General features: G+C 36.8%; 1 protein-coding gene across 1 annotated transcript in view; it reads right to left on the bottom strand.

Annotated features, from left to right (window-relative positions):
* LOC139812137 (uncharacterized) overlaps nucleotides 1-20101 on the bottom strand; it is an 80490-nt gene that overhangs the window by 1653 nt on the left and 58736 nt on the right. Inside the window, exon 7 of the mRNA XM_071776758.1 lies at nucleotides 17168-17338. Coding sequence (XP_071632859.1) covers nucleotides 17168-17338 — 171 coding nt within the window. The remainder of the gene's footprint in view (nucleotides 1-17167; nucleotides 17339-20101) is intronic.

Genomic DNA, 20101 nt, shown 5'->3' with positions numbered 1-20101 from the left:
GGGGGTGACGTTACTCGGATGCCTGCACTCACACGCAAGGTCCACTCCACTCGCGTGAAACATTTGAGAGAACTGGCCCATTTATCACTCAACGTTATTCATAGCTTTCTAAGCATATACTTGTCCATGAAATCAAATCAAAACTTGCATGATTCTGAACAATTACGCGCTATTTTAAATAAATTGGGCGCGAAAGATTTTTCGACAAAAACCAAGTGATAAATATCCTGAATAAAAGAAAAATTAACCAGTATTCCAAATCGATAAAATATATAATTTACTTATATTAATTTACAAAATTAATATTTTGCAATACGGATGAAAGATAAAGTTAAGTTTTTCCGAAAAATAAATTAACATCGTAATGAACTTTAAGCGCGTTTGCGTCATTGCTTATTCTAGACTCTGGTTTGTAGTATTATAAACAAACATTTTTAGTAAGATTCTCCACAGACAAAAAGAGTAATTTAAGAAGTTCGTATGTCTTCCACTTTCGTGACAACGCGACAGACACAATGATGCACTATGTGAGGCGTCTCTCCACAAATTTTATTATCTCCAGCGCCGTTATCTCTCCTTCTATAGTTTCAAGTTGAAATGAGGTTTTGCTGTATCCACAGCATCCAGTGTTTAAACGACATGTCAATCGTCCTGGATATATATTTCTGTACCTTTCAGTCTAATTTAAAAATGCATCATTTGAAATAACAAAAACTGCAAATAAAAAAGTTTCGTTGAAGTGAATATATAATTTAGCAGTATCATTTTAATATTCTGAATCTTTTGTACGGCGAAAGAGTTTCTATTAATCTCTGCCGCTTTTTCTCTCTCGCCTTTGTCTCTCATTACGCTGACAGGCAGCAACCCTAAGCTCAAATATGGCGGAAGATTTAATTTCGCCGAGATAATTAAAAAATTTTAACCCTTCTACACAATGAAGAAATCTTAAGTCCCACCGGACGGTGAAATTGAAATATAGTGTTTAGGGTGCTGCTATGTCTCGAGAACAATTCGCTGGGAGTTCAAATAGCAACGTAGAATAATAACACGTAAATAACAATTATAGTCTACGTATCTAAATTATAATTTTATTCTCCGTTTAAGTGTGTGTTATTTTGTTATACATATAATAGCACTTTGCCTTCAAAATGGAAAGATCTCGCTCTAATTAAGGTATATGTCGTCCCATTTTGGTTCGTGGGTTTTAAATGAGAAAACAGACGTTGAAAATACGTCCGGGGCGCGAGATAGCTCGCGTGGTAGTTCGCGGGGGTCGCGGGGCGCAGGGAGGGTTGGAAGAGCGGAATAACGCGTCTCATAACCGTGTGACGCGACGCGTGCCAGTTTCAGCGGGGCGTCGAGACGCCTTTCGGCGCTTCAATGCTGCCGGCACCGGGACGCCTTCTCGTTTCGGAGGCAGACGCAGATGGCCGGGCGACCAATCATGGTCGGCGGTTCGTGGAGCGCTTCCAATATGGCAGTGACGTGCGCCCAGCGGGACGTGGAACTGGCGTACTATGTCTGATGAAAGCGACAAGTGAAGTCTCTCTTTGGCGAGTCACTTTAACTTCCACGTGTTGTTTGCAATATAACGTTAATTAATCATAATGAACTAAGTATAGGCTCTTCTGAATAAATCAAATAGGGAATAGTGAGAGGAGCAATATATCGGAGCCACGCGCGGTAATTATTGCGCAATCAATATATAGTCAAAATAAGATAAAATATATTAGTCAATACATATTCGAACGTTTCGACACTTTCTTTGTGTCATCTTCAGCGTGTAAACAAATTAATATACATGAAATTTATAAACGATAAATTGGTCAAAAACGACAAAATGATATATCGGTCGACAAACGCATAGTCAAATCAATAAAATAATAAAAAAACGTCCGAATATGTATTGACTAATATATTTTACCTTATTGACTATATATTGATTGCGCAATAATTACCGCGCGTGGCTCCGATATTGCCTCTCTCACTATTCTCTACTTGGTTAATTAATCAATTCCAATATATTTTAGTAAAAATTTCTACATTTATTCTGCGATTTATTTTAAATATACGACACGTACTCGTTTTTGTTTACTCAAATGCGTTTATTTTTCGATTATTAAAATGAAAATCCATGTATAGTCTCTTTTATTTTATTAATAATTATTAACAAGTATTATATTGTGTGTGATTGCATATGCAAATTCCACGTAAGATCTTTCGAAGATAACTCTCAAGAACTCGCAGTTAATTCATGCAAAATTCATGCAGAAACATAATTTCAATTATTTTTAACTTTTCATTTTCTCATCAAACGTATGACAGTATCTGAATTTGAATACGTAGTCACTAATTCGTAAAACAGCGTATCGCAATTCATAATAGTAATAGAGCTATTTTAAAGTACCAGGGTACAGCTGCTTTTTTTGTTAACTTAAGCTGTGGTCGCTGATTTGTATTTCATTCGCCGTATATATGTACAATATAGATGTATAGCTGGAACAAAGTAAGCGCGGGATTTTCCATTTGAGTAAGAATAGAGGAGGAGCAAGAAGGATGCAAGGGACAACACGGGAAGGGGGAGGGAAGCTTAAGAGGGCTTGAAGACTGGAAAGGTGGTGGTGAGCTTGAGCACGTAGGCTATGTGAGTGTACGGCGGCTCGGTATTGAGTCAAGAATGGGCTAGACCATTTCGTGTTCCTGGGGTTGCGTCGTCATGGGAACCATCCTCATCAGGCAAAGTCTCTCAGGATTTTTCTTCATTCTTTCGTTTTTGTCGCCCTTCCACGCGGATCTATTGTCGCCCCTATATATACATATATTCCGCATGCCACTCTGCTGCTTTGCATCGTTTTACCTGGGGAACGTGCACGCGCGTCTGTCGTCGATGCGCAGCTCGCATTCGAAAGATCCCGTTACATTTTATGAATTGCCGTTAATATTATGAAATTGTCACTTTAAGATGTCATGATTACGATAATTGGATGAATCTATAATCTATTGAGTAAATTATTTCCTAATATACTTTATCTCCTACTTTCTATCAGTTTTTGAACAAAAATTGTACTAATTTTTATAATAATCCTTCGCTTTGTACAGTAAACGTTACATACGAAAATATAGTTGACGCAAAGTAAAGAAAGCAATTGTATAATAAAAGCAGTATTGTCGAATGTATCGATACTTAATTGGACGTAATCAATCTTCCGCATACCCGGCGTAATAAAGTAAGTGAAGCCGATCTAGCGTGTCGCGAGGCATTTTCCTCGCGTTAAGTACTCGAAGAGATTGGGGGCCGCATGGAAGCGGAGCTATAGATAGAAAGCTATCCGGCAACCACGCCTCGCGAGAGATATCCAGATGCCAAGGCATTTAGCCTCATCCCCCAAACCCCCGTCCACGATTTTACCCCGGTCGACTCTGTCTTATCTCAGTTCATTTTGAATATATTACGGTACAGCGATATCCTGCACGGTTTCTGCACGATTTAGGACACTGTATATGTGCACTCTATCCCATACACATATATACGTATACAAATACTTAAGGGACTAAATGTAATTTCGTGACTTTTATTTGCTTCGAAAACTTCCAAATTCCTTGTTATATCTCAGATAACGAACCGCCATTCTAAGATTAACATGGCGCTGAGCCTTAACTTTATAATTTGATCGCCGCACAAAGTATTTACTATATCGCCAAGAAGACGATTAAACTACAATACGATAAGAAGATTCGAGATACTACAACCCGCTGGGCGATTCATTTAAGAGAAAGTTACGCACAACATTTGTAATTTATTAATTTACCTACGAATCCAAATATATTTTTGCAGTAATTAAATGAATTTATAAATATAACGGACTCACCCGACTCTCCATCATTCATTATTACATAAAATTGTTTCAAATACACAAAATTATTATAAAAATTCAACAAGAAAAAATCGTTCAATGAAAAAAAATACGATGAATGAGATTGTTCACGGATGTTATCAAGTCCTACTGTGAATTGTAAATCCTAATCACTTCTGGTTAATTTTGAATAAATTATATGTGACTCCGACTTAATGATAATTAATCTCAGTGCCCAATGAGTTTTCTAATTAACAATTCTCAATTTCACTAGCATCAAGTATAAAAATGTAATTTAAAAGCTGAAGAGAAGCTTTCGAAACCAAGTATCAGATTCGACTACAAACTTTCATAGTATTGCTATATAATATTCCTTCTCTCACCCTTTCTCTCTTTCCTCTCATTGCGTCACAGTCTTTTTTTGAACTAGTCAAGGCTGCCTTGAGCTATAACGAACATGGCAGAAAAGAAAGCACAGATGAGAGCGTTAATGATTCGTAGATTTTTCCAGCTGCTTGTCCGCTAACTTTATGGCTAATATTGTTGTCTTCAACCTTTCGATTAATTTGACAATTTTACGTTTGATTTATGATTAGACGAGTGTAGTATTCTTGAAATAAGACAAAAAAACGGTAGAATGACACTTGGATAAACCCGGCTGTTCAAACTTATACGAGAAACATGACATCGCTGCATTCCGCGCATGTCTAGCCGTTATTTTTCCCTGTGGCAATGTTCTATAAATAATTCAACTAAAATAATACGGTTACAGGCACGATCTCTCCTTAGAATTCAGTCTCGGCTTTCACCGATGCGCGTAAATGCCATAACCGTCGCTAGATCATGCGCATGACGAACATGTGAGCTATACACACTCATGTCAATGTCGCGCAATCCGACGAAACTTTTCTTTTCATTCCTAGCTGTAAAACGAAAATATCTTGTGATGTAGGGTGCATTAAAAACTACTTTGCAATATATGAATCAGAGATCATTCTCAGCAAAAATTGCTTATGTTGCTTTAAATGTTGTAGGTATTAAAACCATAAATCCCACTTGATTGTAAAGTTAACGAAAATATATTAAAGTTACGATGAGTAAATATGTTAAATCAAATTACAATGTAAAATATTTACGTACACGATTGAAAAAATTCTGGAAAAAAAAATGAAATTCGCTACATTAATAATTTTAAAGAAAATATTCTTCGAAGACGATACATATTCTTATCACGCGCGTATGCGAATATATCCATATTTTTCCCAACCTTCGCGGGAGCGGCTGTGAATACATTTATTTGTATTAAAGCATATATACATCTGCAAACACGCTATAGCTTATATGCATACATATGTATGATGTATGTATACATATATGTTTACATAGATAAACGTCAAATCCCAAGATCGCAGGTTTTGATAAAGTTCGTGATTTACATACACCGGAGATAGAAAAAGCAATGAGCGTGAAATAAAAATTTACCAATATATCATATTTTTTTCTTTAATACGTTATGCAAACACAACATTAATGAGTAATTAACTTATGTTCTTTTTTATACATTCAATATCTACTGGTTGTATCTTTAGTAAAGAGTTATATATTTTAATATTATTATTATTATTATTTATGGTTATCTTGGCAAAGTATGTATGTGTGTTTTATGGAATTGCATTCTATATTATACAACTGATATCTGCGAATAACATTTCTATACGTTGCCAGAAACACAATTTCACTCTCTCAATAACGCTCGCACCCCTAAATAATGCAGGTCAGAAAACAGTTTTTATGAATACGATTCGATGACCCAATATTCAGTGAAATTCTTTGCTCGGCAAGTTTTTCATACAAAGTGAAAGTATAGCAACCGGCTGAGAATAACCGAATATCCTTTGGAAGCTTCAGTCTATGCTTGTCTTTCGAGAGAAAACGTCGGTCCAGTTGGATTTATCAAATTTTCCGGGAAATATGAATTTATGTATACATTTAAATATACATTTGCTTTTAAAGTTCTTGTATATCTGGATATGTTACAAAACTGTGGTATATTCCTGAGAGAAATGAAAGAGAGAAACTAAAAAGTAAGTGCAATTTATTTCAATTTTCAATAAAATATTGTTATTAAAAGTACTATATTTGTTTACTAGAAAAATTAGAACTATAACACTTAATTCACGTCAATAATTGAAAAACTAATAAATTTTCGTTTCGTCTACCAGTCTACCTAAAGAAAGTTTGATACGTACATATCATATTTTTATAATATCATATGTCCTTTACAATAATTCACAAAGATTATTAAATGCATGTATGTAAAAAAATAATGTATTTCAAACCTTTCAATTTATTTCAGAAAAATCAAATAAGTGCAATGAAAGATATCGGTAGGGTTCATCATCGTTGTTAACCGTGAAAATTTGCTTTACTTATAACAGGCGTCCAAACAGATTCAACGGCTAACTATACCTGTCGAGGTGCTCAGTGGCCAAATCTGCGGTCCATAAAAATAGTTACAATGTTCTACCGACGCGTATGATGAAAGAGATCCGTGACGAGTCGGCACGAGCCCCTAGCGCAGCTGTGAGAAATGCACACCTATAGGTACTAAGCATCGACGGGCCGCGCGCGACCATAAAATGATCGTAAAAACTTAATTTTACGAGAGACATAATATATTTGCCACCACCACCACCGCCACCACCAACGACATCGGCATCGCCGTCGACGAACAAACGGTTGCGAACCACGGGGTAAAATTTTGTAAATGTACACAAACTCCCCGCAAGACCTCGTGCCTAATGATCGGACGAACGTTTGCATGGAGAGAATTTTCTTACTTTGAAAACCTTTCCTTTTTTGTAATGTAAAGAGAACAGGATTCTGCAAGGATTTATCATTGAAAGTGTAGAAGAGCTATGATGTACAATCTATATATACATTCAATTAATCGCGAAAGTAAGTAATTATAATAAATGGGGAAAATTTTTTTTTGAATTTGAGAATTTGGCAACGCTTCTTCAATTATCCATTCAACCAGTGTGAATTGAAGTGCAAAAATTAATCGATACAATCAGGGTTGTACTAATATATATTTTTGAAATATAAATGAAATATGAATTATAAATTTAAAATATATAATATATATTCTTGGAAGCAACACGTCATATATAGAACTTTAAATGGTAATTTCTAGAAGAGGAGATCCCGATAAAGAAGTCACTCATCGGTACGAACCGAGTTGCAAAGCCGTCCCGCAAAGAACATTTTGGAACGACGGGAACTCGACTCCGAGCCCGAACATCATTCCCTTTACGACCAATTAGTAGATCCAGAAACATACCTACCCTGCGGTATGAAAAAAAGGAATGAGGAAACTCGAAGAAAGAAGTCGCCAAGCCACAAACCTGCGGTAATCTCCGAAACGAACTTCACGAATCAGCCGGCGCGGACGCTATCCGAATTTTTCTGGCAAATGTTAAAACGGGACGCCGAAAACGCTGAAGTTAAGGAATGTGTAATCAGCCAATTCCGTAAGGTGGGTGGTCCCGATACGTGAATCCCGCTTAAAATGACCGCCGTGTCATCGGAACGTGGAGAGGCGAGCCGTCACGCTATCATCGATGATACTTACGGGAGGGAACGGATGTGAAGCCGGTTAATGTGCACGTACACGTATGCTCATCGATTTTTCACTTAAACTTATCTTTACATGTCCGCAATAAAAGATCTGTTCCTTAACAAAAAGCCTGTATCGAAATGCGCATTTTCTGACCGTGATTTTTAAATAAAATCAACGACAAATGCGCATGTTATTTACAATCTACATAAAAAATAATTTAAAAAATATATATATAATCGGAACAATAACAATGGATTATAAATTACAACAGACGCATTAGCAAAAACGTAAATGTACTATTTAACTATTTTAGATTAGAGAAAAACCGATGAAGTAGTTTATAAACATCTAAATCTAAATTAATTCTTTCGAAAGATAAAGGATTATGTACGATGATCACAAATCTTAACCACAAAACCGTACAGTAGTAAGATGACTAAACATTCATAATAGGTAGTAAGAGTAATCTGCATTACCAGCAATTATTTTAACGATGCATATTAATTAGGACAATAAAGCCTCTTACGAGGGTATAATTATAATATTGAATTATGGGCGACGTTTATTCTTGTCACGCAATATTAACGACGTAGCCTGTTGCCGTTTATGCGTTCATTCACAAAGTCAGACATTGGATTAATAAAAGCCAAATGTGTGAAGCTACTGTTGCGAGCAAATCCATCTGTACTTTTGATGTCTTCATTTCCCTCGAGTCAACCAGGGAAATATTAGAAAAGAAAAAGAGAGAAACACATAACGTAATAAATTTCTCCATATATCATTACTTGTCGTCTCTTAAGTAGTTACACAGCGCTTAGATAAGAATTTATATTAATTGTTGCACAAAACAGTTCGCGTGCAAAATTAAAGAATATGTAGAATTTGCAGTTTTTTTTTAAGATAGACAAAAGTCAATGAAAAATTGTATTAATGGACAGACGGAATGTTTTAGGCAAGTTGGCGTACTACTAAAGACGAGCTGAGTGCGAACGGAAAGAATATTCAATAAGATCCTCCCGAAATCAGGTTTATATTGGACAGGTAAGTAGATGCACTTTTACCAAAGAACATTATCCTAGTCGCCGCTTGTGTATCTTACACGGAAGCCCGCTTAAACATTTTATGGGGTGGTCGGTGTAATTTGATGGCCCATAAAAACGCCTAGTCTAGTTTTTCCCAGGGCATCGTCATCCGTCGTCGGTGCAGGCCACGCGCCTCCTTGACATTTCATGACCACGATTTTCTAAACATCGTTCCATCACGCTCGGATTTACGTCTCTTTAGCCTCCGTAAGGCGTAACACGCGTGCAATGTTGATCGAAACGTCAATAGTTCAACGCATGTTGCACGCTCATCGAAGTCTCAGACGATTACAAGATAATATAATGTTATTTGTAAGGTACCGTATAATCATTATAAAGATAATGTCAAAATTGTAAAACGATGAAGAGAGATGGCGTCTACTCGGATCTTTGCCGGCGAAAAATAGGCCTCGAATTTCTCGAAGAATTCGTAAGTAAAGAGAAATTTATTTGAATGTTAAGCTACCGCTCGAAACGGAACTTGAAACTCGTTGCCGCGAGTGAATCAGCCTACTGCCGACGGTGAGGCTGATGGGTTTGCGACGACCAATGAAACGGCATCGCCGAGGTATCCACTATGATCGAAGTAAGCCGAAGCAGCCTTGAAGCAGGAAACGGGAAACGTGGTGGAAATTGAAAATGTGATGGACGACGGGGCGCAGGGGATAGAGATGGCGATCCGGATATTGGAGTAGAAGGTGGAAATGTACGGAAATTACGAGAGAGAGTTGCGTTCGCGTTCCACGTGCGCGGATTACGTTAATCCGTTATCACGAATGCTAGATTACAACTATGAATACTTGATACTACATGAAACGCAAATAGCTTCAAGAATATGGGTTATCTCTGTTTGCTCAAATCTAAAGTCATTAAAACTGTTTTTAAAAGAATTTTACGACTAAATAATTAGCTCACACACTTTTAAGTTTGATTTACATACAAAATAGCTTGAAAACTTCTTTGTTTTTGTAGTAATAATTATTGCCAATTATAACCCGAGTTGCTACATCTCGATAAAATGTTTAACATATATCATATCAAGTGCCCTACGATAAGGCGTGATAAGGTCAAAAGCCAAGATATAAAACGACTACGTTGTGGCACAGCTGATACGCTACATATAGCAATCTAAGTTGTGTTTATAGCTGAATATATATATGCATAGCAATCCGGTGAATCGTGGTAGTGCGAGAAACTCATTACCCCGTGGCGCAGGTATTAGCATATTTAGAGACTGTGTTTCCCCCTTTCTTCTCTTAGCTCCACCTATCATCCCTAACTTTATCCCCCCCCTGCCCTGTCTTCCACCACTACAGTCTGTCAAGCTGCGCATCCCTCGCCGCTCGTAAGATAGAATACAGTGAAGCTAATACATTATCTTGACGTAAGAAACCTTTTGATATTATGATTTCTTCATACCGAGATTAATCATACACGATGCAAGGTATTGATTCGTGGCAACACACAAATCGTGGCAACGTAATTATATTCATAGTATAAATTTATAACAACATTCCCAAATTGTTCATTGACTCAAAATGGCAACGGATATTGTTCGAAATGTCCTAGTACTTTATTGTTACACGCACAAATATATCTAAAAGGTATATGAGGTGCGGAGAACCGGAGAGAAGGCGAAGTAATTAAGGAAGCTCATCCTAAGAGACAATTTAACTTAATGAGAGGCAGTCTGATCCACCCCCGGTATTTCTCATCCTATTCTCCGCCTCCATCTCGTCGGGCGGCATACCATCACCAGTTCTCCACGCTCTATTCTTTACTCAGTTTCACATTTCCTCCCCACTTTCCCTAGATTTCGCCCGACTGACATCTGCTCTGTCTAAAAACCCGCCCCTTTTATCTATCCGACGCTATAATAAAATTTCTAGATGAAACGATATGTAATCACTATTCCAATCTACGCCCAAAAATATTTCGAAAATAAAATTTATTTCGTCTACTGTGATGGAAAAAAATTCAAGAGAATTATGACAGCAATATTGAATAAGAAAATTATATTTCTGTAAGAAATTAAGTATTTTAATTCTTTGCATACTAATACATAATAATTATATACGAAATAGTCTCAGTAATATAACGTTTGAATTAATATATAAAAAATTTAATTTTATAGATATTGCCAATATTTTTTACTCACTCCTGTATATCTAGCTTTAACTTAAAAAAGGAAAATATTATACGAATAATTAATAAACTCATTTGGATAATAAAGACTGTAGCAGTTTTATTGATTAGAAAATCAGTTATTTTAATTTGCCAATTAAAATAAATAAATAAATAATTAATTAAATGGTTTATTAAAATATGATCCTTTTAAAAACTTAAAGAGGAAGAGAGAAAGAAGAAATTTTTTCCATTTCGTTTTTAACGTTATTCGAAATTTATAAAAACGATGATTTTTTTTCTGCAGATCCCTGATCCAGATCCGTTACGGCAAACCAGATTCTACGAATCGCACGCATATGCCGACGTTTACGTTTGGTTGTCGAGAAATCTTCGTTTATGTATTGCGAATCTCTGTTTATATTGCTACATTTGCTCGTCAGCTGTATTACATGGCACAGTTTACTTAACTGTTCGTAGGTCTCATTAGTCTGAAAAATCCTGAACTAATCTTATATCACGATAACTAGTTCTATATTTTTGTAACTTATTTCACATTTTCGAAATCTCAGTACACTCATTGTTTTATTTTAATATAACACACGAAATTACTAATATTTTAATTAATTAGGTATAAAATAATCCTAGCATCAAAATTTAATCCATTTACACATAAATCATATATGAATTTTTATAGCGAAACAGTTAATAATGTCTATCTATATCCTTTTCAGAGATTATCTCAAGTATAAAGTAAACTAAATATAAAACAGTCTGGAGTTTGGAAGTTTTTATTGGATCCATTCTTGTATTTCGTATTTGTGAATCACTGAAGTTCAAGCAACCAATCCGAGATTCGGCTATGAAACTTTAACGGAAACACTTCAGACGGTCTAATAACGAGCACTCGGCAGTTATATGACGTATTATCTTCAAAAAGCTCCAATATTAATAGCTATTTGTGTGGATGAATATTAGGTACCTCAAAATAATACAAGCCGCACCATACTTTTAAAAAGTAGATATCCCTTTAACGATAATTTTCAATAAATAATCTGTACAATAAATATACATATATTATATCATAACTAGGCGCACATTTGTCTCTGAAGTATTTAAAAAATATGAATAAATGTGTGAGACATCTTTTAATGCTATGAGATCATGCTCTCGAAATTAAGATCTGACTAAAGATTTGGACGGTTAAAAAAGGCAGGGATAGGTAAGTGATAAATAATGTCGGGTAACACTTTGCATTTTTTTGACGATAGATCGATTATGGCGAAAAAGTGTAACGAGTTGGTACCTTGAAGGGTACGTCTATTGGAAAAAGGATTTAGGGTAGTTGGTGGTGTAAGGGTCCACACTGGAAGGAGGAGCCCTTGAAATTATTGTTACGGAAAATAGATGGGGATCCTCGATAGAATCTTTTTCAAAAGGTAAATGGAATGGAGATGAAAATGAGACATATAAAAAATGAGTGATGTAAAAGAGACAACATACGATACATACAAAATATTAAACAGCACGTTGTTCCAAGGTTTCGAAAATTTGAGATAAATTATAACCTTCGCGCGAGATAATTTATTATTGTGCTAAGAAATGGAGCTTCTATTATTATAAATTAGTTTTGCAATAATAAACCTTGTAAAAAATAAAGCAGAAGACACTATGTTAATCATGTAAAAAACAATAATCTGAAAAAGATTGTCATTTCAAAAATATTCTATTAACAATATCTATAAACAATTTTTAAGTAATAATGTGTAAAATTAATCAATAAAAAAATTGAAACAAATGTGTACAGTAGCATACAAAAATTTTTTCTATCTAAAAATATATATTTTGTCTTTATTTAATCACTATTAAACACTTTTTAATAATTATAATATAATTGCACATAGGTGGCGGTAAATAATCAATAATATATATTCTACGCTAATAATAACGATAACTATCATATTCTCATTGGTTTGTATTTTTATCATTAGAGAAAATGATGATCTCCTATTAGATTTTGTATTATTTTTAATATTAAAACTTTAATATCTAAAAAAATATTTTTTTTCTAAGAGACCCGCATTTTCCACGATTTGAAGAACTTTGATTAAATAAAGTTTCAGTTTGATATAGACGCCATCTCTGTAAAACTGCTGAAAGTTAAACCAGACTAGATCGATAAAGTAGAAAAGAGCGAGTCGGTATAATCTCTGAAATGAAATGAGAGTACTTCTATCTCGGAATTCCGAAAATTACGGAACATATAAAAGTGCGGGTGGATAGAGGGGGTGCGATGAAAGAGGGCGGTGGTTTAAGAGGGTGACACCGCTAGGAACATGAAAAGTTATTTTTCCGAGCGGAGAGTAAGTGGTTTCATAAATTTCTGCCGGCCCAGCGTAAACAAAGGAGGGTTCAAAAGGGAGTTGAGATTGTATTAGTCAAACACATAGTGACGTCAGCCCTATCTTGAATTTGAATAAAACCATTGAATTCGACCCAAGGAAATATAAGTATTGAATGGCACTTCCTCTATATAATAGTATAAAAAGGATGTAACAGTTAATTTAAAATAAAATCGGATATTAATAGGATCCATTGTACGGATTTAAATCAGAAAAGAAGAATGACTATAACGAGCAATCAACATAAACTTGTCGTCAGTCATAAAGTAGAACGTTTACATATCACCGGAACGATCCGCCGACTTTGCATCGCGGGCCTAAACACACACATAGGAAGTTGATATAGAAGTCTATTCTTGTAAAACAAATAATCCCTGCAGATCCGAGGTGCGGATATCTGTCTGTGCAGAGTGAAGAGTTTCGTAACGAGTTGATTAATGATATGGATATAGAAAAAAAGATAAACGTAGAAAATGCAAAGAAATGATTTCAAATTTGTATTTATAATATTTTCATTAAAAAATCATCATATTTATTTGCAATAGAGCATTTATTTATTCCTTAACCTGAATATATGTATATATATATATATATATATATATATATATATATATATATCGCTAACTAAAAAAATAAAGTTAACAAGGAGAGAGAAAGAGCCGAAACATGGGGCACGTAAAATAAAAAGTCGACAGAAATGCAGGCGGCCTCCTGCCAAGCGGAATATGCGGGAGTCGGAAGAGGCGGGGGTATACGCGGCTGCAACATCAAGTATCAACAATATTGCTCACGGTCTCGGTCTTTTGACACGCGAAAAATAAGACGAGGACGCGACGGTATCCGCAGAAGAAGGTTCTCCTGCCCTTTCTGGTGGGGTTCCGCTCTCCGGACCGGCGAGCTCGCTGCAGAAAGAGTCTTGGAATTCAAAATGGCTGTCGCGAGATCGCGCGAGTCGCTATGCGTGGGCAATCCATCGGCAACACCATCTCGCGCTCCGTGGCACGTGTGTGTCGCTGAGAAGCATCACTTGCGGCCATGATGATTCTCCAACTCGATAAAATCGAATCGAAATTACATCCTTCTTTCTTTTTTCTAGATTTCAAATTATAGTTCAATATTTGAAAATTTAATCACTTTATTAAATTAACTATGTTGATTAGAATGGAATCTTAAAATAAAATCTTTATTCATTTATATCAAATTATGATCTTATCAAATTATGATAAGATTATGTCCCTCATAAAAAATATTTTCACAATTTGTAATTTTCTTAATTTCTTATTTCACTTAAATCTCAGATAATGTTATCTCATGAATTAGAAAATATTTGAAAAATTCAGTAAGCATTATTAAGTGTGTGATTACTAAAACTATTTGATTATTATAAATTAAAAAGTTTCATCATAGTAATAAATAAAAGCGAAAAAGTTAATTAGTTCTTGTTTCACATATAAAAAATAATATTCTCAAACATGTCGAGATTCTAATTCTAAAAAAAACTCTTATTCATCATTAAAGTAACATTTATATTGGCATAATATTTAATACTCTATTATATATCGCAATATTTGAACATGATTATATAACGATTACAGAAATGGCGACTAAAAAATTCAAATACGACAAGCAATATTAAAGATTTAAAAGTGGAGGAATCGAAACTGCTGACTTGCAAGCGGCCATGCTACGGTCCACGCCATCGCGTCCGACGGCAGCCATGCTCCCTATATATACTTTGAATATTCTCCACCTATCGGCCATCCTATTCCGAAGACTGGTAAATCCGAATCTAAATCTTTATCGAATACGACACAACTCGATGATCGAAACACATCTATCGACGGAACTAGAAAAATGGCCAAAGCCATAAGTATTATGCTACTGATTTATTGTACATGGAGCAATATATTAAACTGTCATAAGCATTCGTCGATTGGAAATATCGGCCAATCGTGTAGGTCAATCATACACGAATATCTAGAGTATCTAATGTTTTCTCATACGAGCAGAAACTCAGCGCGCCATTACCGCCTACCCGTTCGACCACCCCGAGAATATACTGCATCTTTCTCATTCCCTCGCTCTCTTTCTCTCTCTTTCTTTCTATCTCCCTCTTTCTCTCTCTTGCTCTCTCTTTCCAGTTATCTCTCTCCTTCCCCTCTCGCTCTCTGGATTCCCTCGAGTATCTCCACCTTTTCTCCATCCCATTTTTATTCAAATTCATTGGGAAGCTCCTCCGCGCGAGTAGGTGCTCCCAGTCCGCCCGTTACCGGCGCGCTCCTCCTCTCCACTCGTTCGCCGCTCGTTCTTTTTTTTTCTCCCCCTCGTTTTCCATAAATTCTGAATTTTATTTAGTCCGCTTCGCACCATGCCATTGCATATAGTCTTCGTGTCTTTATACCTACGCGTTTTACCCGCATTGTAGCCGAGTACGAGAGAATACCTATCGTCCGTTGTATCAACGAAAAGATACCGCACGCTTAGAGTGCATACACGGTAAAATCAGAAACATGCCATTGTACCTACAAGGTATTCCGATCATAACGCATTCTCTCTCGAGTTTATGGATGTGAAAGATCCAATTGAGGAGAGATTCAGAGAGGAGAATACCATTTAACATCGAAACATCTGATTTCGAGCAAATCTTTTCTTAGCAAAAGCAATTATCGTCTCAAAATGTTCATGTTCAAAAAATATGCATCTTCTTAATATCCAATATAAAATCTATTATGTATTCAGTATCTCTCTCTCTCTTTTTTTGTTTTGTCAGTACTAAAATTAGTTATTCTATTAAAGAATTGTGTTTTCCATCACATTAAAACGAATAAATTTAAAAATTGACCTATAGCTACACGGAAAAAAAATTAGCTACCGTAGCAAATCTAGTCGTAAAATATAGACAACTAACATTTTTTTGCTGCGAGAGCTATATTTTTAGCAATAGTAACAAAACGTTGTGCTACTATTGCTAAAAATATAGCTCTCGCAACAAAAAAATGTTAGTTGTCCATATTTTACGACTTCTTTTTTTCCGTTATATAATTTACATCTATAATAGTAATAATAGGTAAGTAAATATTATTTATAATTGTGTTCAATAATTACTCTGCAAATGAAACTCGAGGATAGTTCGCAAAGATTGTAAGTATATACATATGTATGCTGGAAGATAAAATTTTCGGGTTCAGCGACGCTCGAATATATGTATAATAATCAACGATGAGCAATTTTGATAGCAACGTTATTTTATATACTTTATATCTCTTGGCCTCGCAAGTTTGCTCGATCATAAGATATGGGTGTGTGTGGTGTGCGTTGATGCGACGGTAGAAGGGTAAGAGAGCGAAGGTATTCGTGCAAGGAAGAACAAAATAATGCTGAACATGCGCGCCATTGGAGGGTCGTAAAACGAAGGGGATCGAATCGCAAGAGTTGATAGTTCCCGGCATGAGTTTCTTTCTACAGCACCATTGTCTAATGAGATTGTCTTACCATAGTAGAAATCTCGATAGTCGAATGAAGATCGTATCTATGAGCGAACAAATTATGTTGTAATACCATCGCGCATTGGAATGTAGCATAGTGACTAGGTAGATGTAAAAAAATGACGCATTGATTTCATACAAAATCATTCTTTAACCATTTCATTAGTTTATGCAATGCTAACAGTCGTTCTTGCGCGTCCCTGATTTGACTTTTTAATTTTTCGTGAAAAGAAAAGGCTTCGCAAACGAATGAATATTACACAATATCGCGATTAACATTATATTTCATATAAATGCAAAGTATTGTTTTGTTTCAGTAACGAAATCGGCTAAAGAATTGGATATATTCAACACAAAAGCATTTCGCGGTGCTTACGACAGGATTAATAAAACACAATGGATGTAGAGCTAAAATAATTGATCTAATATTCTAATTCAATAAAGTTCAAATAATGAAACGATTCATACTAATTCGATTAAATAAATTTTTTTCGCAGAAAATTTGTGGTAACATGCGTAATTTTGTGCTGTTTTGAAGAATACAATCGGTCTGCAGGAATCATCCTAATGGCAATTACAAAGTGACATTTCAACTCACCTTGCGGCTATAATAATAATGACGCAGAGGTCGCTGCGGTACGACGACAATCCAATGTCGTCGTGCGTCGCGGCGGCAGAAGGGCGTAGGGAGGGGACGCTTTTGCCCTTTTCCCTTCCAAGGGTCTCTGTGACCCGGGTAGCTACTCCATGCCGTTCCGTTTTTCAACTGCTGAAACAGCCACACATTGGATTCGCGTTTAACACAGCTGACAAAAAACAGGGACATCGGGTATGTTATTTTTATGAAAATTCACGAGCATTGTTCTTATTCGACGCAAGGATTACAAGAATGTCAATGATCCCTGTTGTAATAGGGATTACGATGTCACTGATAAGCGTTTCTTTCAAATCTGTTCTTGGAGATGACGCGAATCACACGAGTTTAGCGCCATATTATAATACACTTTCACAAATCCGATATGATGAGAGAATTGTATACAAATTTTCAACCGTAGAATTCATGATCTGCGATTGAAAACCTGCTTCGAATTGTTCATTGAATACAATTATAAGAGTTCTCCCGCATTCCCTTTATCGTTTCTTTATTCGGAAACGCAAGAGGACGATGATGCGTTCGCGGTAACGCTCACACTACACCAAGCGCTGCACAATGATCGTTAAACGCGTTCTGTATCGATCGTCCGCCACAGAAAAACAGGTGAGGAAGCAGCAACGGAGCAATCATCTGGTACCACCACGTTCAGGTCGCGTCGACACGCGAGATCGCGGGGAGAACGCGTTGTGTCGTCGGGATTTTGACTGCGCTTAGCAGCCACGGCGGCAAAGGCGAGGCAAACGTTGGTGAACGTAACGGAACGGAAATATACACCGCGAGCTGAACGAGTTAGTTCGCTGCCAAAGCTTGGCAGCACCACTACGCGACAGACGCGTGTAGCCAAGACCAGAGAGACCGTAGGTACCGGCCAACGGGATTTACTATGCTCGAACTGTACCGGCCTTCTCTCTCTTTCTCTCTTTTTCTCCCTGTCTCTTTCTCTTGCCCTCTCTTTCCCGTTCTTTCTTTCTCTCCTTCTCTTTCTCTCTCTCTCTCGCTCCGTCGGCTAAGGCAGCAGCGGCAAGGCAGCGCAGCAAGACGAGTTGTTGCGAGCGACACGTAACAACGACCGCCTCTCTTTGCCTCGCACACTGCCGTCGCAAAACCGTAGGATGGAGTCAGGTCGAAGCAGGCCAATCAGGCGCCCAGCGTATCTACCTGCGGACTGCCTTCTGTGTAGCACCTGCAGGCAATATGCCTCAGCCTTATACTTTGTAAAATGCCGGCTCGCGTCGATGACAGATCGTCCGCGGTCTACCTCGGCTCTAACCCTTTCCTCTTTCGCCGCTTCTGCGTTTCTTTATGCCGAGGTTGGATTACTACGCGAAGCCAACTAGCTGGTACTATAATGTTCTCATGTCGTCGCATACTGCCTAGCAATTGCCAAGTCGATTTGTCAATGATACGTCAACAAAACATTCTTCTACATGCATAGCGTATATAAACTATACGAGTATAACATATTTTATTCTCGGTTTTCTCTTTTTTTTCCTCTTTCTCTTCCTATATATATACTAGACGCTGGCATCAGTCCCGAGATATTATACATACACGAAAGGAAACGAATCCGTGAAGATAATTTGCTCCATCTTCCATTCGGAATTTCAAGCCGACCGTGGAAAGAAGCGAGTCACTATGCCACGAAGCAGAGCACCGCAGATTGAGTCACTAGCCGGTTTTATTTCGGTACCTGTTATTGGCTCTCTTAACGCTCTCCCGCAAATGCGAAACAAAGGTCCGCCATTGATTGAACTTGCTAGCCTCTCGGAAACATTTAACGCTCACTTGGACATCCCTAGCGATAGAAATGCCGCGTTTTCTCGCGGTACTAGCGAACTGTCAAGACCGCTCATTTTCTCCTGCCATTATCTTCTGCCGTCATCATTTTCATTGCTATCCTTATGATCAGTAGCGTGGAAAATATAAATCGCACGAGAGAGATCGCCTAACATCGCCTGCGAAAGTTTCGCGGAACGTACGCTACAAATAAACATTCTGTAATTCGATTGTCAAATTATGATTTCTATGAGTTATCTGATTGCATTTACAGATACCTAATAAATAGTCATTATTGCACACTTTGTTAAATCAACATTAATTTCGATTCAAAACGATAAAAGGATTTGTCGACTTTACAACTTTTCGCATCTTGAACATGATTTCCCCTCATCTGCATTGAAATGTTAACTATATTTGCATCAAGTACAACGATCATCCGATCAATGAACTCTCTTATGTTCTCGAATTAATACACCAACTTATAAACATACCTGATTTTCGCGTAATATTAAGTCGCGGCAGCCCATCTTCATCGACTATTTTTAGGACGGGCGATAAAAATGTCAAGTATCTTTATCACTTACGGCGGCGCGGCTTTTGAGGCTTTAAGAACTTTTAATTAAAATACTTTGGGCACACAACAAGCGTGCGTCGTGAAAGGAGCGGATGGCGGCGTGAATTCTAAAATAGCGGCGTCGTGGAAGGAGTGGATTTGATGTTGATGTCCACGATTGGTTAACTCCGGTTGTTTCAAGATCTTAGGTTCGGCCCACGATATCTTAATAGATTGCCTTCTACTTGAATCGCGTCATGGCCGTCTGTTTCGCTCGTAGGGATACTGTTTCGTTTCAAACGACCATCTTATGCCAATGGATATAATTCACAATGCGAACCGCAATGATTTTATTAATACTAATAAGCCTGTCCCATCCAAATTCTCGATAGTTCGAGTCGTAAAATTGGAAAAAATTGCAAATGGTCTTATAATTAATGTCGAAATTTATCTATATCAACTTCATCCGACGCGCGAGTAACAATTATTCCTCGTTAATATTGTTAGCATTCGCGTTTTATACCACGTCATCATTCGCTAAAACA

The sequence above is a fragment of the Temnothorax longispinosus genome, chromosome 4, assembly GCF_030848805.1.
Source record: "Temnothorax longispinosus isolate EJ_2023e chromosome 4, Tlon_JGU_v1, whole genome shotgun sequence".
Classification (NCBI taxonomy): Eukaryota; Metazoa; Arthropoda; class Insecta; order Hymenoptera; family Formicidae; genus Temnothorax; species Temnothorax longispinosus.
This window is presented reverse-complemented; position numbering and strand designations above follow the sequence as displayed.